Source organism: Wasmannia auropunctata, unplaced genomic scaffold (genome assembly GCF_000956235.1).
Source record: "Wasmannia auropunctata unplaced genomic scaffold, wasmannia.A_1.0 LD335047.1, whole genome shotgun sequence".
NCBI lineage: Eukaryota > Metazoa > Arthropoda > Insecta > Hymenoptera > Formicidae > Wasmannia > Wasmannia auropunctata.
This window is the reverse complement of record NW_012027843.1, coordinates 24225-50326: the sequence shown is the minus strand read 5'-3', so window position 1 is coordinate 50326 and position 26102 is coordinate 24225. Positions and strand designations below refer to the sequence as shown.

The 26102-nt window shown below is 36.1% G+C and overlaps 4 protein-coding genes and 1 non-coding gene across 7 annotated transcripts in view; 3 read left to right on the top strand and 2 right to left on the bottom strand.

Moving 5' to 3' along the window:
* The window catches only part of LOC105457757 (clusterin-associated protein 1), a 41658-nt gene extending 38348 nt beyond the window's left edge, over nt 1-3310 (bottom strand). The window contains exon 1 of the mRNA XM_011702597.1: nt 3265-3310. The gene's annotated coding sequence lies outside the window, so the exon portion shown is untranslated. The remainder of the gene's footprint in view (nt 1-3264) is intronic.
* The window catches only part of LOC105457760, a 28452-nt gene extending 19646 nt beyond the window's left edge, over nt 1-8806 (top strand). For both annotated transcript variants that reach the window (XM_011702600.1, XM_011702599.1), the window contains 4 exons: nt 3230-4158; nt 4303-5952; nt 6126-7178; nt 7373-8806. In XM_011702600.1, coding sequence (XP_011700902.1) covers nt 3230-4158; nt 4303-5952; nt 6126-7178; nt 7373-7642 — 3902 coding nt within the window. In that variant the 3' untranslated portion in view covers nt 7643-8806. The remainder of the gene's footprint in view (nt 1-3229; nt 4159-4302; nt 5953-6125; nt 7179-7372) is intronic.
* A 188-nt stretch (nt 8807-8994) lies between these two features.
* On the bottom strand, nt 8995-11574 carry LOC105457756 (serine-threonine kinase receptor-associated protein). Of its 2 annotated transcripts, none has more exons than XM_011702594.1 (5): nt 11445-11574; nt 10117-10415; nt 9769-9998; nt 9401-9537; nt 8995-9315 (listed from the first exon to the last, which is right to left on the bottom strand). In XM_011702594.1, exons 1-5 carry the CDS (start codon nt 11557-11559, stop codon nt 9104-9106), a joined length of 993 nt encoding a protein of 330 aa, XP_011700896.1. In that variant the 5' UTR covers nt 11560-11574; the 3' UTR covers nt 8995-9103. The 2 variants fall into 2 exon arrangements, with proteins under 2 accessions (XP_011700896.1, XP_011700897.1); XM_011702595.1 differs by lacking the exon at nt 11445-11574 and adding an exon at nt 10927-11273.
* A 2008-nt stretch (nt 11575-13582) lies between these two features.
* Trnaf-gaa lies at nt 13583-13655 on the top strand. The gene has a single exon. It is a non-coding gene; the product is annotated as a tRNA-Phe (tRNA).
* A 578-nt stretch (nt 13656-14233) lies between these two features.
* Nucleotides 14234-22298, top strand: LOC105457755. The gene is made up of 4 exons (XM_011702593.1): nt 14234-14651; nt 20250-20392; nt 21077-21368; nt 21880-22298. The coding sequence occupies exons 1-4, from the start codon at nt 14582-14584 to the stop codon at nt 22092-22094; spliced, it is 720 nt and encodes a 239-aa protein (XP_011700895.1). The 5' UTR covers nt 14234-14581; the 3' UTR covers nt 22095-22298.
* The last annotated feature ends 3804 nt before the right edge of the window (nt 22299-26102 follow it).

The following is a 26102-nucleotide window of genomic DNA, read 5'->3' as shown; positions in this document are numbered from 1 at the left end:
CCGGTTTTTCCCGGAAAGAAAAAGCCTCTTCCTAGCTCCGGTCGCGTGCTTCTTCACGGCATGAGTGTCGCGGTTTATTTCTTTATGACACCCCGTACTGATCTCTCTCGATCACTTCCATATTGTTTCCGGGTCGTTTTTATAATGGTTTTGTGATGGATATGTGTACGTAGGCATTTTTATATATCAAATCATATCTTTTATTATACACGTTATTCGAAATAAGCATCAAATAATTTTTGCACTTTGCCCATTTCTTAAGATTAACATTGAAGAAATTTTAGCTTTTATTATAAGAATCAATGGAAGAGATGCCGAATTTATCGTGATAATGTTATAACTATGAACGTGAAATCGGATTTAGAATTGTCAATTATATTACATTGAAGTATGAATATTGGCAAAAACTAAATTGTTAAGTTAATTAGCTCAGTCTCTTATAAAACTCTATTTGAAATTTATAAGTCACACTTACAAAATCATAGATAAAAATATATACGCGTATATTTTCATGTGCGTATATTTCAATGCATATTAAAATATATACGTATATATTTTTATATATAAACTGTAAATATATTTTTTATATAAATTCATATTTATATTTAATATTAAGTTTTATATATTGATTTTTATATAAAATTTATATAAATATAAATATTTTTCGTGTTACAGTTGCACATAAAGTTATAAATAGAATTTCTATCTAACGAATTATGGATTGTCTAAAGTAGGTTAAACTATCGGTGTTTATATGCTAACTAAGCGAGAATTAAATTCGCACTACCAAATTATTCGCAGTTCGGACTTTCGGCGATATTCCGACTGTGCTATAGAAAGAGAGGGAAAGGCAGGCAGCTGGCGCCCATCTCCGGGAAAAGAATTCAAACGAAAATATGAAAGTGAGAAGACCGAAGAAAGTGACTGTGGTCTTCTGTGGGCAGTGGTTGCCAGACGGCGCCTTTCGACGTCGTTGACCCCAAAATACCTCGATGATCGTTGAATGCCTTTCTATACATTTTCATTGCGTTTTTTTACGACAGAACAATCATCCGAGAAAATAGACTTTGTGTTACATATTACGAAATAAATAATTGTATCTTGAAAATTTCAGAATAAGTCATATTACGTAATAAAAGAACTGATCACAAACAAATCTGATTTATGAGTGAAGTTAAATTGTCCATTTAATACAAATGAAAAATCTTCATTTAATATACAAATATGAAGCTACAATTTAAAAGCACAAAAAATAATAAATGTAATAAAATAACGATTAATTATTTATATTCTGTATGCGGAAGTTTTTATTTTACAATGAATCTACGTGAACATTTTGCCAATAAAAAATATAAAAAGGCAATGTCATTAAAAAAAATTTGCCATCGTCGCAGCTAGAAGATCGCGATTTATTAAAGTAATATTTGCGGATCTTATTCTTCCACCGTTAGAAAAATCTCATTGATGAGAGCGGGTGCAGAAAAGCATTGAAAAAAAAATCAATCATTTTCGTCGTGCATAAACGCGTGACTGTCGTCATCATTGATGAGTCGTGTGCGCGCGTCACGAATGAAAGGGCCGCGTTCATTGTGTAGGAAGAAACCATGGCGCTGTGTAACACTTACTTGCGTGATCATTAAAGAGCGACGCCTGTGCGTAACCATGACACAGAATTTTGACACACATTGCACTTTTCGAGACCCAACGAAGGAGCCGCCTCCTCGCGCGGCTCCCTCGCGGCCGCGCCGCCGGTAGCGTCGGCGTGAGTCATCGCGCGCATCCGCATTTGAAGTGCCATCAAATTTGTTCTCGTACAATTTTATCATAAACATCAGCTATATCCTTCTTCTATTAGTGCATTATTGTTGACGTTAATTTTATGATTATTACATTTACTTCGCTTTCATCAATCTGCACTCTCTTGTCTCTAATGCCGGCGTATTCAAACGTGGGACGCGTTAACTATCACCTTGCGCTAGGTGTTCGCACATGCCGACGTATTATCCCATATTGTCTCATTTCGCACTCCATGCATAATGCCACACTCTTGATTTCCATTGTATAAGTGCTACATTTCGCTTTCTATTCTTAGAATGATCGACTTTACGCTTGCCGTTCTCATGATCTCGGCAATTAACGCAGAAGATTAATATAAAACAGAACGTTATGAAAACTTATATCGAAAAAAATTGGCAGAAAGATATAAATATTAATTTTCTAATTAAATAGAAAATATCAAAACTGTTTTTTCAAGAGTAAGACATAATATAAAAAAATCTTATTTTAATATTTCATATCTTTGATGTTTTTTGTGTAGGCTTAGACCCGTCCCCCGGTTGTATAATTAATAACAGATTTGCTCTGTTTTCGTCATATTTTTGAAAATTTTTCTTTAAAAAAATTCTTTGAGATTTCAAACATCGACCTTGCTCTTACTCTAATATTTTATTCATTTAGAGTTACGAAGGTGATTATTAGGCAAGGCTGTTTCATCTCATTAATGCCATTCATCCTTTCTATTAGAGAGTTATAATTGCCTCAGTAGGCAATGTACGATACTCATTCAAAGAAGAAACTATTTTTACCCACGGCATAAAAACGAAATGAAATAAGTGCAAACGATCGAAAGTTACTTGTCCGGAAAAAAACAAATAATATACTATTCTATGTTTCCCATGAGAGTACAGTAGTATTTTAATACAATTAAATGTTGCATTAAACGCGCGAAGTATGCCATAATATTCCTTCATTTCCTATTGTTTTATACACTTTCTTTATTAATATATTTTTTAATGTCACATTAATAAATAATTTGAATTAATTTCTAATATCTATAATATACGTTTATAAATTTATAAAATGTAAGAAGATTATTTAGAGTATTATAACGTAAAAATTGTAAAGAATATCTCAACCACGCAGAGCGTTGGTATAACACGATATTGAAAAATTAATGTTGCTTTTTCTCCATTTTGCATTTGAATGTTTTGACATTGTTATATTTAATCCATCAATTTGTTTCAATAACGGGAAATTAAAAATATGGATAAAAATATAATACAATGTATTTTGAATATGAATAAAAATATGATTCTCACTAAGAATAAAGGGAAAGATAAAAAAAATTAATAAACGAGGAAGAAAAAAGGGAAGAAAAGTGAAAAGATAAAATTATAAAAAGCGAAGAATCAAACTTTAACGAGCTCGTATTTTTATATGTCCGCATTAGGCATTTCAAGACCGCGTCAATCGGTGGGTACTCACAGTCTACCTGCGCCAAGCGACGTCATCTCCCACATTCTGTCATCCTTTCCGAGGGTAGGAAGCCATGAAGGTTTGACTAGCCTCTCGGGCGTCTGGTCGGAGCTGGTGTTGCAGGATATCGCTGCCACGGTGCACTCCGCGGGTCGCGAGGACAAATGTTGCTCCAATGCGCAGCAGCATCCGGAGTGCTACGAGATGCACGACGAAAGATACGGCTGCAGGAGTTACTGGCGTTCGGTGCCGAGTTTAACGGTGCACGGCTGTCAGTTCGAGGCGAGGGAGCAGATGAACGGCATGTCCGCGTACTTAGACGGTTCGGGCATCTACGGCGCCACCGACGACAAGTTGCATCTGCTCAGGACCTACGAGGATGGCAAGGTCAATCTGAGCGCCTGCGAGTTTTGCAATCGAATCGAGCGGAACGCTCTTGGCCTGCTGCATCGGGTCTTCCTGCGCGAGCATAATCGTGTGGCGAAGAGACTGGTGGAGGCGAACGTGCACTGGGACGACACGAAGCTCTTCTTGGAGGCACGTCGCATTGTCGTCGCGCAGCTTCAGCACATCACTCTCAACGAGTACGTGCCGGCGATACTGCGGGAAGCCGCACAGGTCGACCACGAGCTTAGACCGCTCGCGAATGGCTTCTACGCTGGCTATTCCTCGTCCAACAAGGCGGGTACGTACCAAGCAGTGGCACTGGCAGCTCTGCGCGCTCTCGTTTGGACGCGTGTGGATAAAATAGGAGACCTGGAGAGTCACATAATCTTTTCCGCCAACGGCATCGGTCTCGCAGCCGCGCCGGACGCGGCTTCCTGGTCTGTGCATGTTGCACGAGATCACGGAGTGCCCGGATATATCAAATTCCTGACTGACTGTTTGGGAGAGAGCATTAAGGTAAATTTGATACCGTAGATCAATTCTACGATTATTATCCTTTTTTTATAAGGAAATGATAGCATGGTTTTTTTTTGGAGTGCTACCATCATTTTTTAAATTTCATCCTAAAATAATCATTTCTCTCAATTCGCTTTGATGCAGATCGAAAACTTCACGGATCTAGCGAGAGTAATGCGACCCGAGCACGCGCGGCTGCTAAGTACGATTTACGCGAATGTGGAGGACGTGGATCTTCTCGTGGGTGGTATCCTGGAGATTCCGGCCACGGGCGTCGCCGTGGGTCCAACGTTCGAGTGTCTTCTTAAGAAGCAGTTTGTAACGATGAGAAATTCCGACCGCTTCTGGTATGAGAATGACATTCCACCATCAGGATTGACGGCGGCGCAGCTGGCCGAGATCAGGAAGGTGTCTCTCGCCAGTATTCTGTGCGCCAACACCAATATCCGCAGGATCCAGCCGAGAGTGTTCATCCGACAGGATCAATATCTGAACAGCAAAATCAGTTGCGAGCAGTACGAATCTCTGAACGTCGCGGCGTGGAGCGAGGAACCGCTGCCGCTTCCTGTGATGCAGTACAACTCGGTGAACGCGAGCACGGGCGAGCCGACGTTGTCGTTCCTGCCGGAGATCAGTCCCGAAGTGCTCGCCGCTGCAGTAAAGAGAGCGGAGGAAGAGCTGATCGAGCGGAAGCAGTTGGAGTACAATGCCTGGCTGGAGCAGAAAGTTGCCGATCCGAAATCGTCTGCCGGCACCGCGGCTAGCTTCTCGAAGGCCAACAAGGACGCCCTGCTGCTCGCCAATTCGTCCATCATGTACGAATTGGCGACAAACGAGATTCTAAATGGCGTGCACGGTCTTCGACGTAGGAGACGTCAGGTCTTCGAGAACACGGAGAACGTTCTGGGCTTCCCCAATACGAACGAGTTCTCCGATCTGTTGCAGAACGTCGATATCTCCGGCTTTCTGAATCACCATCACAAGCCGACAAATCACGAGGAGGTGCAGTGTCCCGTGGACGATTCCCGATGCGATCCAACCACGCCCTACCGAACTCTATCGGGCCACTGCAACAATTTGCGTAATCCCAGCCTGGGCAAGTCGCTGACGACCTTCGCCCGCCTGTTGCCGCCTGCTTACGAGGACGGTGTTTCCAAACCGAGGGGCACATCCGTCACCGGCGCGTCGTTGCCGAATCCCCGAGTGATCTCCACCGTGATCCACCCGGACATATCGAATTTGCACAATCGTTACACGCTGATGGTGATGCAGTTCGCGCAGTTCCTGGATCACGACATGACGATGACGCCCATACACAAAGGCTTCGCGGAGTCGATTCCCTCCTGCCGATCGTGCGACTCGCCGCGCACCGTTCATCCCGAGTGCAATCCGTTTCCCGTGCCGCCGGGCGATCACTTTTATCCCACGGTGAACGTCTCGTCGGGCGCGCGTATGTGCTTCCCGTCGATGAGATCGTTGCCGGGCCAGCAGAATCTGGGTCCGCGCGAACAGGTGAATCAGAATACCGGCTTCCTGGACGCGTCGGTGGTCTACGGCGAGAACTCGTGTATCTGTAACATCCTCCGCGGCTTCAACGGCCGCATGAACATCACGTCGAATCCAAGACGCGGCAGGGACTTGCTGCCGCAATCAGCGACGCATCCTGAGTGCAAGGCGCGATCGGGATTCTGCTTCATCGGCGGCGATGGCCGCGCTTCGGAGCAACCGGCTCTGGCAGTTATGCACACCATGTGGATACGCGAGCACAATCGCGTGATGGAAGGCTTGCGAGGGGTAAATCTTCTATTTTTCGTTTTTATTTGAATATGAATTTAAAAAAATCTTCTATCGTTATACATTCCGCAATCTACTGATTGAATTTGTCGCAATTTGTCAGCAAATTGCTAATATCTTGTTAATTGGGTAAAAATAATTCTGCTTTCGTTAATATAAAACTTCTTGAATAGGTGAATCCCCACTGGGACGGCGAGAAGCTGTTCCAGGAGACGCGACGTATCATTAGCGGGATGCTGCAACACATCACGTATAACGAGTTTCTGCCAAGAATTCTTGGCTGGAACGCCGTCAGTCTATACGGTCTTAAACTGTTGCCCCAGGGTTACTACAAGGAGTACTCGCCCACCTGTAACCCGAGCGTGCTCAACGAGTTCGCCACCGCGGCCTTCCGAATCGGCCATTCCTTGCTGCGACCGCACTTGCCGCGCATGGACCGCAACTATCAGAATATCAATCCGCCTATCTTGCTACGCGACGGATTCTTCAATCCCGACATGCTCTACCAGGAGAACATGATCGACGAGATGATACGCGGCCTGGTGACCACGCCGATGGAGACGTTGGATCAGTTCATCACCGGCGAGGTGACCAATCATCTGTTCGAGCAGAGCGGTATTCCGCACTCCGGCGTGGACTTGATAGCCCTGAACATTCACCGGGCCCGCGATCACGGATTGCCGTCGTACAATCACTACAGAGCGCTGTGCAACTTGAAGAAGGCCACCACGTTCGAGGATCTGTCCAGAGAAATGGCGCCGGAGGTGATAGCCCGTATGAAACGCATATACGCCTCCGTGGACGACATCGATCTCTTCCCGGGCGGTATGAGCGAGCGACCGCTTCAGGGCGGCTTGGTCGGACCCACCTTCGCCTGTATCATCGCCATTCAGTTCAGGCAATCGAGAAAGTGCGATCGTTTCTGGTACGAGACCGACGATCCGAACATTCGCTTCACCGAGCATCAGATGGCAGAGCTCCGCAAGACTACTCTGGCCAAAGTGATATGCGAGAATATGGACCATCACACAGACATGCAAAGAGCTGCGTTCGATTTGCCCAGTAATTTCTTAAATCCACGCGTACCGTGCAGCTCTATGCCCCATATGGACTTCGCCGCCTGGCGAGAGACCAGACACGGCTGTCAGATCGGCGGAAGAAACGTCGCGGTCGGCGAGTCTGGTTTCCCTACGCCTTGCACCAGCTGCGTTTGCACCAATGAAGGCGTAAGTACTCTTTCTGAATGAAAAGAAACGCGTTAAGATCCGGATTTCTTTACTCTTAATTCAAACTAAATAAAATCCGTCTTCTTGGCCTATGTATCTTTAATCTCCTTCATAAATATTATTATGAACTGTGTTAGAAAATGAATAAATCGCTAGCGCGAAATATAGATTCTAAAAGTAAGTCTCTTTTTCAGACGCAATGCGCCTCACTGAGAGTCACGGACTGCAACCAACTTTTACGAGAGGCTTCTCGAGAGGCGATTCTACGGGACGATGTATGCACCGCCCAATGTGGTTTCGTTCTGGCGGCTTCAGAGAGTAACGCGAGGGTACAACAGTTCACTACGCCCAGCGGTCCGGGTTTCAACGGTTTCCCGCCGCACACGAATAATCTGAGAAGTTCGCCGACGCCAGCCTCATTCAACGGTTTCAAGCTGCCTGACCTTTCGCAATTCATTGGGTGAATCGAAAGAGATGGGAAGACTTAAAATTCATAACTCTTTGTTTACTGATTGTACGCAGAAAAAACACACTGCCTTTACTTCGAGAGACTGTACGACAAACGCGATCCCAAAATTTCACAACCAGTCAGTCGTGATCAAGCTCAATATTATAAAAAGAAAACAAATACAGCGGACAAACAAGGAGAGACAGTAAGCATGTTTAAACATACGCATAACGCAAGAGATACTTAACGAAAGATAAAAGAAAGAGTACCTGTCGGCGTGTAAATATAGATGATAAGACGCAAGTATTTAGTTCGCCGAAGAAGAACGAGATCGCATCGTCGAAAAATAAAAGAGAGCAAAAAGACACGCGAATGGGTTGAGACTTTTTGAATTAGGAATGATGATTTTTTTAAGACACATAGAATCATTTCAAAGTATAATGAAAGTTTTGGTTTGTTGTTTTTGAATATCATTCGAAACAGAAAAATTGTTGAAAGTCTTGAATGTGTTGAAAATTTCTCTCAAGTGTTTTGAAAATATAATTGTTCTTTCATAATATTTTACGTTATTGTTTCATTTTTCTATTTTATACACAAATAAGAACTATAACTTTTGTAAATTTTTCATTTTTTTCGATATTCGATGCTTTAAAAACAGATTTTCTAAACACTTAAGAGAAGAGAGTTTTTAAGGGTTTCACAAGACATTCAAAATCTTCCAAGATTTTTTTAAGACTTACCGGTTTCGAATAATATTCGAAGCAATTTTGAATATATATATATATATATATTTTTTTTTATAATTGGATTTTAATCTCTTTTCAAAAGAAGAGGATTACAGTATTTATCATTATCAGGAATGACGCACTAGATAAACGCGTGTACAAGCAAGACTTGCAATGAATTGTCGCGATCTGTGCAATACGGTGATATTACGTTACCACGGAAATTGAGATTGAGATTGAATATAAAGCATGTCAAAATGGACACGCGATATCATATGTGCTGTGTGCTGTGGTACGTGTCAGCGTCACGTATCGATATGTCATTTCATATGTGTTTGAATGATGGACGGTATCGGCTCGAAAGAAATGCAAATGCAACGTTCATTATGAACTTGTCTTTCTTTCTCTCGTTACACCTACCTAATTTTGTATTATAATAACGTGACATGTATAATGTTAATAAATGTTAATATTTCTTTTTCACTGTCGTTCTTTTCTTTAATAACATAAATGTCAATTTTATATATCACACATACCTCCACAAGCTCTAGAATTGGTCCTCTCACTTTTAGTTTCGGAATAAAGGAAGGTGGGCGATTTCTTTCTAGGATGGGTTATTTACAAGGATTTCTGACGGTCCAAGTAACAAATATTCAACGCGTTTTATTTTCATCCATTCGCTCCAGTTTGGTCCAAAATGTCTGCTTTTAGATTTTCGGAAAACTATTGAGATTTTTTGTCTCGCCCCGAGTTTAACTGGCAGGAACTTCTTGTTTATTATTAATCACGGTTGCATTTTCTTGTATTGTGGGCGTCTGCTCTGTGCAGCGCCATAATCCGTAGTTTTTGCCGACTACAGTCTGCCACAGTCTCAAGGTACCATCCTCGGATCCGCTAGCGTACAATTCACCGTCCGGTGAAAAGCGTACGCAGTGTACAGGCCCAAAGTGTCCCTTGAATGATTCTGAGAATGCAAATTTTACATACAATTAAAATCACTTTTGATAAAAATTGCTGAAAAGAAAAAAAATTATATATATAATAGATACCTAATTCCGCCCCTGTATTGTAGTCAAATTTGTACATTTTAAAGTCCTCCCCACCACAAACAAAAATAGTACAATCCGGATGCAGACTGGCACTGTTAACTTGAGTCGGGACCATAAATTCTTTTATTTTGGTTAATCTGACAAAGAAATTGAAAAATCATTTCCATGAAAACTGCATTAATTTTCCTTATTAAAAAATTTCAATATGATTTTAATATCTAATAATTTTTATAATAAAATTCTAGAAGTTGGCAAGGCTTTCTAAATTGCAACTGTAATAAAATTAGAAACAAACTAAAATTCATCTAGACTGACTTTTCAAAGAATTTTTATAATCATTTTTTATAAGAGAAAAAAATGCTACATACTCTTTGCTATCCCAAAAGGTAACAAGGTTAGAGTGAGTAGTCGTAATGATTTTTCCATCTTTCGACACTTCCATGGAACTAGGAATCGCGGGGAAGTCCAGTCTTTTAACTTCTTGTCCGCTATTTCTGTCCCATACCCTCAGCGTCTTATCGTCTGCGCAGGTAATTAAGGCAGAGTTATTGTCGAAGAAAGTGACGTGCCTAATACCACTTGTATGACCTGAGAAGATCTGAAAAAGAAAGAAATCGAGATGTTTTATATTAGTTCAGATATTTATTATAATATTTGACCATGTTTGCATTATTAAGAGTTCATATATATATATATATATATATATAAAACTTTACCTGTGGGGCTGCTTCTGGTTTATTAAGATCATAAATGCGTACGAGCTTTTCATTAGAACCAGTACACAAATTATTAGAATCTGTACTAAAATTGACAGATTTGACTATGTGATTGTGTTGAAAAGAATGAACTTCTTCTCCCTTAATCGCGTCCCAGACTTTGGCATTAAAATCTGCTGCGCCAGTTGCAGCTCGAGTAGCGTGTGGATTTAATGCTACACCCCACACGGCTCCTTTATGTCCTTCAAATGTACCAATCCAATCACCAGTGTCGCCTTGCCGCAACATAGGTTTGCCATCTGAAAAAAATCATTGTTTAAAAATATTTATGTACAGAAAAAAAATTTTATTTACAATTATTAAATGTATAAATATATAAAAAGATATTTAAATTCAATTTATTTCCAAATAATTACACAATAATTTCCCCCAAAAAAATCTAATTGATAATCTATTAAATAAGAAAATAGGCAATTTTGACTCTTTCAAAGCTTTAATCTCTCTACATTTTATGGGATAGATATAACTTTGAAGCACAAAATATATTTTATATCTGATATCTATATTACAATATAATAATACATTTTTTAGAATTCAAAGATAGATGATGTAATATCCAATAAAAAATATATATTATAAAATAAACTACAGCTTGGAAAGAATTAAAATTGCTTATCATACAAAAATTATAATACAAAAATTTATATCTCAAATATAAGTAACTATTCCTTGTGTGGAACATCTGCGTATAACATCCAGTTAATAAGAAAAAAAGCATTAATATGCATTAGAGTAAACTTTTCGATTAACCTCAATCAAGATGTATCAGCAATATCTGTAATCAGGTTGATTCATCAAAACAACGCTTGCAACAGTGTTGTTCATTTCTATCATTGTAGATCAACTTTAATCAACTCTCTATCTTCTTCTAACTCTTAGAGAAAGAGTAAAAAGTAAATTAAATCGAGATTAAAATTAATCTTCATTGGTAGAAATGGACATTTATATCACATAGCATGTTAATCCCGTTCAATCCCGAAAGTTATTTTCGCGTTGAATCACTTGAATCTCATCATGAATCCCGTGAAGCGGGCAGGAAGAGATCGGAGCGCCCGTCAAGAGCACGCGTGTGTCTAACCTCGAAAAAGTCGCGGAGCCTTGGGAGCGACCGGAAAGAATCGGGCCAAGGCGATCGAGAATCGTGCGTGCGATTGAAGAGCACGATCGAGAGGAAAGGAACAAAAAAAAAAGGAGGGGAAAAAATCGGAGCAACGTGTCCGCGACGATCTCTGACCGAGATCTCCCGCACCCATTCCCGGGACCGTTACCTTTGCACGCCGAGATGAGGTAGTACCCGGACTCGGTGACGTCGGAGAAGGCGAGGTGGACCACGGGCCTCGTGTGTCCGCTGCACGTCAGCGGCGTCTGCCTCAGGCTGGCCATCGCGCCGTTTGTCGCGTCGCCGTCACCGCCGCCGGTGCCGCTGCCGCCGCCGCCTCCCGTTTTTCTACCTTCCTTCTTTCCTTGCGACGAGCGAATGCGCACGGTAACGCGCTCGCTACCGTGACTTCTAATGCCTCCACGTGCGTGCGCTCGACTTGAGATCGCTCAGCGTACGAGCGTCGTATCAAGCGTACGAAACACGACTGATCAGCGCTCACCGACGTGACCGAACTGATGGACGGACGAACCTAGCCTGACAATCGGCGTCGACGGCCGTGGCGCGCGCTGCCGAGCGCGCGGCGCGCAACAGTGACGTACCAATCGTCCGCGCGTACCGGCAATTAAGTTGGCGAGAGACAGGAAGAACGTCGCACGCGCTCGCGCGCTAGACTGGCCTCGTCGCTGTTGTCCTCGTCTCCCTTTTTCTCCTTCTCCATCTGCGTTATCAGCTCTTTCTGTCTTTCGAAACGCCGCGCGATCGTTATTTACGCCAACGGGCGTAGCGTAAATCTGCCTCAAGTTTGCAAATTTATGCACTCTGGGGAGCTGATAGAGTTGACTTGATGAGTTTCTCGAATTGAAATTTCTAAGGCATCTGTGTCGTATTAATATATTTATCTTTTAATAATATGTATTGCATACAACGTATAAATAAGATGTAAAATTGAAAAAATAGGATGTTAGAATACAATATTATATGAGATATTTTCTTGCATGATGAATAAATAGTTTAAGGGGATTTACTTCGAACGCGCGATAAATCTTTATCGATTTTAGATTTAAACGACGGAAGACGTTTAAATTGTCACGTTGAAATTGTCACGTTGAAATCCCGTTTAAATTGTCAACACACCGAGGAAGCGAATGAGCGGATACCTCAATGTTACATGAGCGTAATAATACACCATTCTATGATAGCGCTGCTCAGGCACTTCAAGGTTCAAACGTTTTGCGTATTTCAGATTCAATAAAAAAAAATCAAGAAATGAAGTATAACGAAAAATTATCTGAGAATATTTTCTTTTCAACAATCTATTATATGTTTTTTTAATGAAAATTGTGTAAACTCGTTTACTAAGAAGAAAATGGAAAAATATAGATATTGACACATATTTGAACGTGCTCAAGAGATTTAGCTATTTTTTAATTTTATATACATAATGTGTATATATATATATATATATATATATATATATATATATACACATGTATAAGTATGATAGATAATATTAATGTACAATAATATATATTCTTTCTTTTATTAATTTATTATATAAATTACTCACGCATATCAGATGTGTAAAAAAAATAATAATAATACATTATACGTACATATATGCATGTATATAATGATTTATTTTTCCTCTTTTTTATTACCACGTGTATTTCTATTATTGATAGGCATTTGTCGGATACCTTGCCTTGACCCTGTAAGTTGTTTCTTTTAAATCCTTTTTAAATCATGACCATGAATTAAAACAGCTTTCCCTCTCTTCCGCTCCTGTAAATAACCTTAGCGTATTATAGAACACGCGTTTTTGTCACGTGCATTGACTGTCAATCAGTCAATATTCGAAGGATAGAATTGAAACAAATATCGAAGAAAATTTCGATGATTGCGACGCATTAATTTATATATGATTGTGAAAATAGACAATGATTGACGTTTTGTAATTAACTTAATACCCTAATAATCATGCAGAATTTGCAATAAAAAATAAAAAAATTAATTAGATAAGAAGGTAAGAAACAAAGTATTGTACAATGGAAATATTTTCTATATATATATATATATATTTCCTATAAATAATTTCATAATATTTAAATATAACAGAAAATCAGTACAAAATTTGTCAGTTGATTAATGCTTGCAAGTATATATGTGCTATATAATTTTATAATAATATGATATATATATAATTTATTTTTAATATCTTGCAATGCTTTATATAAAATAATATATGAATTATATATATCGTAAAGAATGTATTTTTCAGACTGCTAACGAACATCCCATGTGTGAGCCGAAATAGCTCAGTTGGGAGAGCGTTAGACTGAAGATCTAAATGTCCCCGGTTCAATCCCGGGTTTCGGCAATTGGAATTTTTTTTTCAATTTATTACGATTTACGACAATATTGAAATAAGAACGAAATTATTAACAGCAAAATAATAACAAAAGTAAACCAAAATATGTATTAAATGTTAAATATTTTAACGTAATCTCTCTCTCTCATCTTTTTGTACATTGCATCATCGAGAAGCGCATTTTAAAACCCCAGCTACTCCAAGATACCGAACTTACAATTGCAGCATTTCAGACATCCTGTAGATCAACTTTTAATTGTGAAGAGCGACGGCAACGGTACGATCCAATCCCATCCCCTTAAAAAAAAAAATAAAAAAAACTTAGGATTGAGAGAACGTTCTCGAGGGAGGGACACGCCAGGAGAAAAGAGTTTCTCAAGTTTTAAAAGGATAAGTTAAGAAAATCCGTTGTTTCGAATATATCGGATGCAGCCGGGATGATGCCGCAGGAAGAGGAACAGAGGACGAGGCGACGCGACGGTCCACGCTGCCGTGCGCACACTCCCGAGGCAACTCCGTTGGAGACCCGCTGCCGCTGCACCTGCGAGCAGCGAGGTTGGCGTTGCGAGGATTGGCCGCGCGGCAGTTGGACCTTGACGTGCGCGGCGTGAAAATGTCGATTCCTGGCTGCGCTGCTGGCGGCCGCGCGTACACGTAGGGTGAAGGGCTGCCGGGGGGGAAGAGAGAGAGAGAGAGAGAGAGAGAGAGAGAGAGAGAGCTGCCGTGCTCCAAGGCCGTTTCAAGGCCCTCGGCGAATGTCAGCGTTGTAGAAAAAAAAAAAAGGAAAAGACGCGGAGGGAGAAACGCGCGTCCGAAGACCTCGGTCTCGAAGGGGTAGTCGGCATCGCGCGAGCTGGCCACGAGGTTCACGTGCGGCTTTCCCCGCGATCAACCGGCTCTTCACCGTATTCCACGCGGAATTCCATACGGGAACGATGAGGTTCCCGCGGATGCTGCTCGTCGTCGGCTATTTGCTGCGCTATCACGTCGCCCGTTCAATAGCCGGTGAGTACGAATGCACACACCGTGTTCGCGGGTATACATATGTTTCCCCGGCATATACCTGCCGCCTTTGTGCCATTTAATTGTCATCCCCGAATGAGAAGATACGTTATTACGTTTTGTATTTTATTTAATTGTAGAAAATATATCATTACGTTTTACATTCGTTTATTAAATATGTTTATTAAATTTCTTGTTATGTTTGACGCATTCTGTATTTAAAAAAAAAAGGTACGAGTGTAAACGTGCACGTGCTGAAATTTGAGAGAAAGATTTCGCGTCGAGCCAAATCCGACGCTATCGGAAAATAAATATAGAATCGCAATTTCATGTGAAATAATATATGTGTATATACTGCAAGGATTATCTTCAGAATTCCCATCCTTCTGAACGTTTAAAAAAAGAAATTTAATTAGGTTACGAAATACCCTACTATCTATATTATATTCCAATCATCTTTTTAAATACATTAATTTTTTTAAATTATAATGTACAGCAGAATATGAAAAATAATATGGCAAAGCAATTTGACTTAATAATAGTTAGATAAGAGAAGAAAAACACATTTAAATTTTAAAAGAGATGTATTATATTTTATATAAAAAAAACAATATTAAAAAATTTCTAGGAAAGCGAAAAAAATCTCTTTGCATAAAAAGAAAATCATATTCTTCCTTTCTAAATGTCAAATACGTTATTTTGTTGCCGTTTCTTCAAAATTTTGCTTTTTATTAAAAACAATGATTTTATTTAAAATTAAATTTTATATATATATATATGTATATATATTTATTATATATATAAAATTTTAATTACATAATCTCTACGATGTTAGAAAGCACTATTTATATATAAAAAATTATATAAATTTTTCAAATTATATACTTACAGTAGCGTTATTAAATTTATTGCCATTCGCAAAATACAACGACAAATATAACTAAATATATCGTACCCTGTGGCAGCTTTAAAGTTTGATAAGAGTGCTTAATAAATATTGTGCACGGTGGAAATTACTGGAAGAGATTTATAACTCCTCTTTCTCTCTCTTTTTCTCTCTTTATATCTCGCACCGTGCAAACCTTTTGTCATATGCTATGAAAAAATGACGCGCGTTATAAAATATGGTAGAGGATATGGCATATTCTCATATTTTATGGTGTCCTAGAAATAATATTATTAATTTTTATTTAACGGTAGTTTTAAAGTACATATATTTATCTAAAAAGTAAATTCCTGTTTAAAATGGCACACATTTATTATTAATAAACTCGTTAGGTAAAATTCCGTTTACTTTACGCGATAATATATCATAATATTATTATTTATTCATTGTCATACACCATTTATTATCTATTTGTATATTATTATTATAACATTATGCGAGCAAGCAATTAATTATCGACGGCGATAATCTAATATTGATATAAAATTAATATCCAATATTTTCAATACTTCAACTTTCAAAGGTATTGCGTATGCTGTGGAAACAAAATTGATTCTTGGATATTATAATTTTGTTAACATCTGCTGCGCGCGGAATAATGGGCAAAATTCAGCGCAGATTATGCGACATCGGTGGTCGCTGCATGTCGTAGATAAACGGCTTAACACCACCACTCGGAGTTGCATTTACAAGTATATTTTAAGTAATCGCGACACTTGCAAATACAGCAAATACGTTTGCACATTTACAATGATCGGGTGCGTGTTTCCGAGACGCATGTTCTCGGTTGAAGACTTCTACGATATGTTACGCGTGCCCAACGTGGTGTACAGTAAAATATTTTAAAAATTATTCTTTTATAACCGATTTATTGTTATCGTTATAATTTTAAAAAGAATTAAGGAATATTTTAAATTCGATCTGCGTAAAAAGTGTCGCGCAATTTGCAGATGCGTTGAATAGATTAGTTTGGTCGGAAATGCTGTACTAATGACACGATTAACTATAATAACAATTATGTTAAACCAACACGTTTTAATTGCTTACCCATTGATTAATCCTATATGGGTAGCGGGGAAAAGGGCGGAGGTAAAGCAACGCAGTTGATTTGCTGAATTAATGATGCTTTAGCGGACACCTCGCTAACGAGGGGCCATTGTTCGCGATTTCAAAAGAATCTTCGAATGACCATCCCGTTAATCCAAGAACCGATTCGTTAAAAGAGTGATAAAGGATCGAGTCGTTACATTTTTTTAACATTTGCTAACAATATTGCGCGATATCATATTAATTGGCACGCGTGTAAGTATATACATATATGTATATAAAATATAAGTTACATATAAATTCACGTAGAAATATTATTAAGTATTATTAACAATAAGCTGTGACTGAGTAAGGTTTTTTTTATTTGTTTGTGTTTCTCATATTATGTTGCATAATAATACGTAATTTGTATAACAAACATATAATAAGTATTCTAAAAATGTGTTTTTATTTAATTTTATCAGCGTTATTAAAAAAATATGTGACTTACGCATTTATACTACATAATTACGCATATCACATCTACTTTCTTACAAAAATAATTCGTTTAAATATCCATTTAAATTGTTTTAAATTTTTTAATTAATAGCAAAGCTGTTTTGAACGAATGTCTTTGAACTCATATTTGTATCTATCATGTAAATATATGTGAGAATAAAAATGTGTTTTTATTTAATTTTATCGGCGTTATCGAAAAAATATATGACTTATAATTATGCGTATATCACATCTACCTTCTTACAAAAACAATTCGTTTGAATATCCATTTAAATTGCTTCAAATGTTTTAATTAATATCAAAACGTTTTGAATGTATTTAAATTAATATTTATACTATCATGTAAATACATGTGAGAATAAAATATTTTCTTTTGTTATTAACAATATTTTAAATCTTCATAATTAAAAAGAATGAATATATATGTTATGCTTGAATTTCACTTGCAAATTGTATAGAATTTTGAAACCGCAGTATTTGTATTTCAAAGTTTGATTAGATTCTGATGTTTCTCGGTCACATACCAGATATAGAAAACATCGTGCAGCGGTTTGTCATATCTGTATCGATATTCGCTATACATTGCGGCGTGCCCACGAGCACTTGGGAATCTAATTAAAAACGCTTTCACCGGGCACGGTTAGGAACAAAAGGAATTTTTTTGAATAGAGATTCTCCACGCTCAACGTAATGACTTGCACAGTCGCAACGAGTCGTAAGAATAGGAAGAGAAAAATCCGAGTCACTCATTACTTCGCATTCGTTTTGCGGTAACTCGCCGCGTAATTTGCCCTAGAAAAAACTGCTTTTAATTCAAGGCTCGTGCAATAAACTTCCAATTTTACAGTCCGCGACAACACAGTGTGTATACGGAATGACAATCGGGAAGTTATTGAACTAAATACTAACTGTTATTTTAAAACGAATGGATAGAATGAAATAGATTAAATTCTGTCTTGCGGAAAAAATCTGTTATTTTTTTAAAGAAATATTATATAACAAGATTATTCATTTGTAAAAATAAATATTATAAAAAGTCGAAAGTTCATTTCTTTTATTATAATTGTCAAAGCTCAATTAATTAAATTAATTAATTTGAATTTAATTATTAAAATTCTAAATTTTATTACTTAATTCAGTTTAAAGCAATTTTTAATTAAAGCGTTATAATATTTTAATTTATCTCAAAAAGCTTAAAATGTTAAAAAAAAAATTATAACTAGTTCTAAAATATTTTTTAAGAAATTTGTAATATTTTACAAGGAGTATATATACTTCATATATGTATAGTGACAATGATATGATTATACCGATATTGTATAAGCAAAGTAAAAGATGTCTACTTTAAAAGACGTCTTTTATATACATGGTATCACAAAAGCCTTATTATGTGCGGTATCAATTTTGACGTAGTTGGCGCACGTACTTGACGTGCTTGAGTCTATTCATACATCAAAATGATGCAAGATTCTAACAGTTTTGCATCTACATATATAAAAAAAAACGTTTCATAATAGTAGAACTGGCGAAGATACAAACATATGTAACATTGGAGATGAGTAATCAATAACAAAGATTATATATAAAAAATGACGTTCTCTAATATTAAATGAATCGATAGAATTACAATTCTAAATATTTCAAGTGACATGAATATCTAGACATGTGAGAGACTTTCGGAATATGTTAAAATTATCGTATGGATTCGCTGAATTGTTCATAATTCGTAATTTTGGCATATCCCAAATAATTGAAGATCGCAAATACACACACCACCTGCATACGAAGAGGAAAGTACTGTCGCTCTTTCTTTTTACTAACTTCGAGTTCAATTATTAACATCCTAGGTGTCGACTCAGGGCTTCGTAACTCATCATCGTGTCTACAACATTTATTTGTTTGCGCGACGTGCCATCCTATTTTCTTCGCGTATCGATCTCTTGTCTCGTTCGTTACCTATACCACGTTTTGTATCTCTTCACATTCGTCGTTTCCATATGCAATATTTCACCGTTCGGAGGACCCAAAATCAATATGTGTTCTTTTGAATATAGATACTTCGAAATCAGTTCGAAACCTACTTCTTTTAGTTGCAATGGTAAGAAAACGGTATAGTATGGTTTAGGAATTAACGAGTTAAGAGAAAAGTAGTTTCTAGCAGAATAGTTTCAGGAAAGATACATAATATTAATTGTGAATAACGCGTTTCTCTTCTAATTTTTTAAACTGTTTACTTGTATTATTTAAAATAGAGTCTTTTAAAAAGATCCATATGTGAACTCTACAAAGTCTATAACGTAAAATTGGTCGAGGCTACGCCAATTTTATTAGTTCGATCTTACTCGACCGTCCGATGAACTTTCGCGACTGTCTAAAATAATGACCCAATACACAAATAGTTTTCGCCGAACAAACTGAAATAAGCTTACAATTAGCTTTAACATGGATGATATTATTGCATAATTGCACGAGATAATATAACTAAATAGAAAGTTGCAACTTTCAGAATTTCGTAAATTGCCCTATGTTAATTTATCAAATAATTTATCTCGATAGATACTAAGTGTCGGATCTTTTAGAGAATATAAAAATTTTTCGATTTAAAATCAAACAGATTTTAAACAGATCCTAATCTTAGAAAATGAATCACACAAAATATTGACTTTAAAAAAAGACGATTCTACTGTGTCAAGTTTTTTTATAGCGAAAAGGTTACTTAAAAGATTGCTTTCGTAAAACTGGACCTTAGGTCACGATAGACCCTAAGACACGCAAGGCACAGTCGTAATTGCTTGCTCTAATTACGAAATTGGGTTGTGGAGCACAAGTATGCGTTCGCATCACGCGCAAATTTCCGCAAGCGGATTCAATTGAAACGACCGTCTAATTTCGTACGATTTAAGGGAATGCATCACGCTGCATTGATTGATTGCACGGCGACAGTGATTAAAGATTGATTTAAAAATGACAAATGAATGATTTAAAATAATCATATTTCCTTGAAATAAACAGCGATTTGACTAGGTAGAAAATTTATTGAAACAGTAGCTGAAAAAAAGCAATCCTTGAATCGTTGATGATATCTTTTATTTATGATTTCGGTTTTACAGCGCCTGCAAGAGCTACAAGTCAGGCTTTATTGGACGAAAATGATATTACGCTTGGAGATGACAGCGATGATGACGTCACGACAGAAGAGCCGTATCTCAAAAAGTGCATCGTAGACGGAAAGTTCTATTCTCACAGCCAAACGGTAACAACTGACAAAATATACTGGCGAGTTTTCTATAGAGAAAGTTTTTTTTTGGTACAGCAAACAATTAAAAAATAAAAAAAACGTTGAAACGTTGATATCTTTGAAATTCTTATAGAAATTAATAAAAAATTAGTTTAAAAAATTTAACGGAGAGTACTAATGATAATAAAGATTTTTTTATTTTAAGCGCAAAATAACAAAAATTTTATAGACAAAAAATGTGCTTGTGCATTTTATACATTTGCAAGTAAAAATTCTCTTCTATTCTCTCCTATTCTCTCCCTTTCTACGTTTCCTTGAATCAATCTTTCGTTAAGTGCTGAGAAAATGCTGAGAAGGATCGTCATTTATCACAGCTTCAAAATCTTTAGCACATCGTATCTCGTAACTAAGTTTCTCAGATTAGAATTCCATTAGAGTAAACTCCATTTAAAATTAACTAATGAATATAGCAGTGTAATTCATTTGGCGCCCTGCAGTTTTGTTCGTGAAAAGGCTTTCATTCACAATTATATAACTTTAATTAATAAAAAATCTGTTATTAAGAAATTATATGAATACAAGAATCATTCTGCATTTATGTCATCTTAACATAATAAGTTGACATAAATTGAATTTTTGCGTTATTTTTTCTTTTGTATTTTTTTTCACTCTCGCTAAACGCACCCCATCGTCCGCCAGATACCGTCGTATGACGCGAATTCGCATTGCATGTGCGTCGTCGGCGAAGTTTACTGTTGGTGGCAAAATTATAATTTGAACGCCGCCGCCTCGTCGCTCGGCTCGTCTTCTCTGCGATCGACCGCGGTGGAAAGCAATTACACTTCATCCCTGGGAATGAGTACGGACGTTGTGGATGGCTTCGAGGCTTCCGGAAATTTTGACCCGTCGGTCGGCCAACAAGGACACATAGAAATTAACACCACTCTGTCAACCACAACGCCTTCTGCACCGACCATTTGCCTCGTTATGGGTATTAATTAATTTTTCCTTCCTAATAGTTTCCTTAGCTCTCTTAATATTTTATGACGTAATATTGATATTACATTTTATTTTATAGATTTCTAGTCTTTTTATATCGATCAATATTCCTTGTCACAAATATAATTTAATTATATACATATTTAAAAATTATTAATAGAAAATATATATTATATATTTATTCAATTTTGTTCTAATTTTAATACATTTCTAGAGGCATTTTCATATTATTTGTTTTTCCAAAAAGTTTTTTTTATTATAGCATAATTGTTACAAATCTTTGAAGATTTATTTGAAATTTTTTTCGTACCTTATATCGTCTTACTGTGCAATTTTAATATTCATCGTATCTCGACGCAAGATAAAAGCGTGAGCTTTTATATACTTCAAAAGCCTATATTTTCTTTTATGTATTGTAAAAGCCGCGCTTTCGTACGTACATACATACGCGGTTCCGGCCTTTTTATACGAAATTCGTATGTACCATGGGACTTGAATTATAGGAAGGGAGTATCGACAGGGTGAGATACTACCACACTCAACCGGGAACTGCGTTGAATGCAGCTGCGGCTCCGAAGGCCGCATCGAATGCTCGCCGAGAGACTGTGTGGCACTGCGACCCGAGATATTAGTCGCACCTGATAAACCCGAGGTACCCGACGGCGATTTCGAAGTTTTCAACTTAGCGCGGGATTGGGATATTGACGAAAATTTCTAAAGTATCTGATAACGAGTCGTGCAAACTTGCTCGGTTCTGACTGCTGCGATATTATATTCATGTTGTCAAAAAGCCATTTCACGTTTAATCGTTTAATTAAACGCGACTTCAAAGAAGAACAGGCACCTGTAAAGGAAAACAGATCCTTGAGAGTAGATTGATTCTAAAATAATATAACGGCGAAAATTGGATTATCGGGGTGAATGAAAAAAAAAGAAAAAATCTGGCGTTTATAATTTATTGGTCAGCGCAAATAATTGAATTTATATATCAAACTCTTCTTTATATATTTTTTTATTTATTTTAAATATAATCTCATGCTTTTTAAATAATAAAATAATTTGATTGAGATTATAGAATTATAGGATTTGCGCTTGACGATTTTCGACATTAAAAAATAATTGCGTCTTCTTTTATTATAAGTGAGAATCATTTTCTTTCGATCGAGGATGTGCCTTCAATTATTTGTCATATACGTCATGGATGAAATCAAAACGGCGTAGAAGGCATAGTCCTAAAATATATCTAGTCTAGATTTCTTTTATAAAACCTTCAACGAGTGAGAAAAAAGAGCGATATTCGATTAAATATTTTTTACGTAGGTGGCCTCATTAACATTTTTTTAGAGATTTTAGTAGATTAAATATTCTTCGCGTAGAAATCTTTTGATAAGTTAATACCCGTCTATTTTCAAAAAGTAAAAAATAGAACTTATTATTTTCCATTTAAATACTACGCGAAATGCCTTCATTTTAATTTATTTGATTTGGATTTAATTTGTAGGTACGTCTCGTAGTTAGGAATTTATTCAGTAAATAGAACATTCGTATCTGTATAGATTCGATATAAGAATGTTTTTGTAGACGACGGCCTATAATCCATAAATTAATCATAACACATGTACGTCAGCCCGCCTTATGTACGTGTGAGAAACGATATTATGTATTGAGAATGAGCTTAGTCATTACTCTAGTCGATCACAATAATATGACATAAAAGATTTAACAATACTCTTCGTCATACCTCATATCCTAATAGGTGCATAATCAAATATTGTAGTAAAGATTGTATAATTTACATCACATATACATTTATATAGTATATGTGAAATGAAATATATATACCGCCATATATATAATCTTACATACATATTTACAATAGAACAATGCCAATAGCGAATAACAAAGAGAAACTCCTTGTTGCAATAGTTTACATAATACATATAAGAGATTGAACGGTAACAAAAACATATAGTCGAGTGAAAAAATCACGCCAATAAGAAAGAGAACATTTAACAAGACCCCTGATATTTAACATATCCCGCAATATATGCACAATATATATTATATATAATATATATCTTTGTATCATGTATAAGTATCATATATACATATATGCAGTGTGTTTGGTTTATAAGTATACATGTTTAGTTACTTGTATAAATAATAGAGTTATAAGAAAATTTGTCGAAAAATTATTTTGTTTAAGAAGTTCTACATAGTGATTTAAACAAAAATTTTTAATAATTTTTTTAATAAACATTTTTATTGGACATATTGTTTTTTTCTGTTTTGCTCATATCTAAAAACAACACAAGTGATAATATATTAATGTCTCATGAGTGCACTGTCGAACTTCACATTTTATCGCACATTGTTATATTCTCTCTTATAAAATATCTTATATGAAACAAAATAGATATTATTCTATTTAAAAAACTAAAACTGCCATTAATTTAAAATAATTTACAATTCTTCCGTTTAAGGATCTTCTTAAACAAAATACTCCTTAATAGAAACATTTATAATTCTATTATTTAAAAAAAAAACTGACAATGAGTGTATACACTTAAATCAAACATACTGTATATAAATATGTATTATATTTACTATTATATCATTATATATTACTTTACATATACAGAGTAATATATAATATTTTAATTATATTAACGTATCATACCAAAAAATTAAATATTAAGAAAGAAATAATATCGCATATATAATACCCGTACGACGATAATGTGCAATTAACAATAAGATTGCAGTCAGATTTCCATATTTTTAGCATGTCAGGACCAAATAACTTCTCTCCCTCTTCTTAATTCTCGCCCTCAATTCCTACTCTTATTCCACTGACATATGCATAGAATGAAAATATCGCTCGTTTCGATCATGCGCGTAACGACATTTTTATTCTAGGCATGTCCTTTACAGAAATTTAATACTCGAAGGAAGTGATTAATTACATATTTTAAATATTAAAAGCACTGAACAACAGTACTTTTAATACTCAAATTAAGTAATTTCCAGTATTAAATTGGATTTCTGTAAAGAGTACGGTTAAGCGGCTAATGTGAAATAACGAGGGGAAGCAGCGCGAGACAAAATGTTAAAAATATACGAAAGCTAAAAGAATTAAAGTTACGGAAGCGTTAAGAGATAATAAGAAAATACGGAGATTCGACTGTATTCAGTGGAACTGCATAAAACTTATATATAGGTAAACCGCGATGTTTACTTTTGTAAACGCAGTTTTTATGTTTAGTTTTGTGAATACTCCCTAGCTAGTTTCGAAAATTGTATACCTCGTACGACTCGTGGATGTGCAAAAAGACGGTCGTATCGTCTGAGTATCGTTTCTTTTTTGCTTAGACGATAGCGACGTAGTAGTTTACAAATGACTTTGTTAAACATATACGAAGAATGTTTCTTGAATGTTTTTTATCGTGTCGCGCAAAAATTATTTTTCACCGAGTCATATCGATAACAATTTTGAATATTCCTTTTCACAACTGAGGACCCATGTGAAAGTGATGATAGGACTGTATAATTATATACTGCATTTGCGACGACAAGAAATCGATTGTTTATAGATAATTATGTAGATAAGTATAATCTCCAGTGTGACATATACATCACGAAGGTAATTTTGTCTAACAAGTTTACAAGTTTAGATCGGAGAGTTTGTTCTTTCATGAGGACTCTGATGAAATGTCTGATTACTGCTATTGATTTTAATAGTTAGAACGTAGTTGTAATATGAAAGATAAATTTATTTGACTTTGAGTCTAACGGATATTGAAGTGAAAATTTGACTTTGCATTCTCTGGTCTTTTTTAATTTTTAATTGGCGATCTTACGGAAAGTAAGAAAACAAGTTAAATGAATAGAAAAATGATTTCTCTCATCGGAAATTAAAGAATTCTACATTCCTCGCAGAATTATTCTCTGGAATCAATTAAAGCTTCTTGAATATCTATTAAATATTAATTTCTAAATTCAATTTTTTGCACCTTTTTAAATATTCTTCATTATTTCTTCTGCGAGCAAAAATTAACAGCTGTAAAATTACTTTAAACTACTTTTTTTATTTGTTTATCTTTTCCGTATTGGAAATGGTACATAATTTTATCTCTGTTTATTTCTTCTATATTATATCATATTTAATATTTAACAACAATATGTTCTTTAATAATAATATCTATAAGTTTAGTAATCGATAACGTTGCATTGTCACGAAGAGAATCGCAAATAGAAAATCACGGAAATGATATTTTTGAAAATTCCTCTATACAAGGGTTAGTTATAGTTGAAAATTAGTTATTGAAAAATTAGTTAGAGAATATCTTCCAATTACTGACAATCCTCATTCGTCGAATCATAGTATAAAATCTCGACTTAAATTCTGTCAATACATATAAAATCTAAAACAACATTTTAATTTAAATATAAACATATCCTTAGAAATTTCAGAAAACAGCCTTAATATACATATAAGTTACTCGAAATAATCATTTTTGTTTTTATAACGAAAAGTAGATTTCTTGGCTAATCATTCATTATATTCGCTGCACGTATAATTTTTAATGGAATTTCGACTATTTCTTGAACTTGCTTTTACGCTCTAGGAATTCTAAATTTGTCTCTTACAGACTTTTGCTTCTATTTGCATATCTCACAGATCTTTGCGATCTAAGGAATTTAAATCAGAACTGCCGGAAGAACA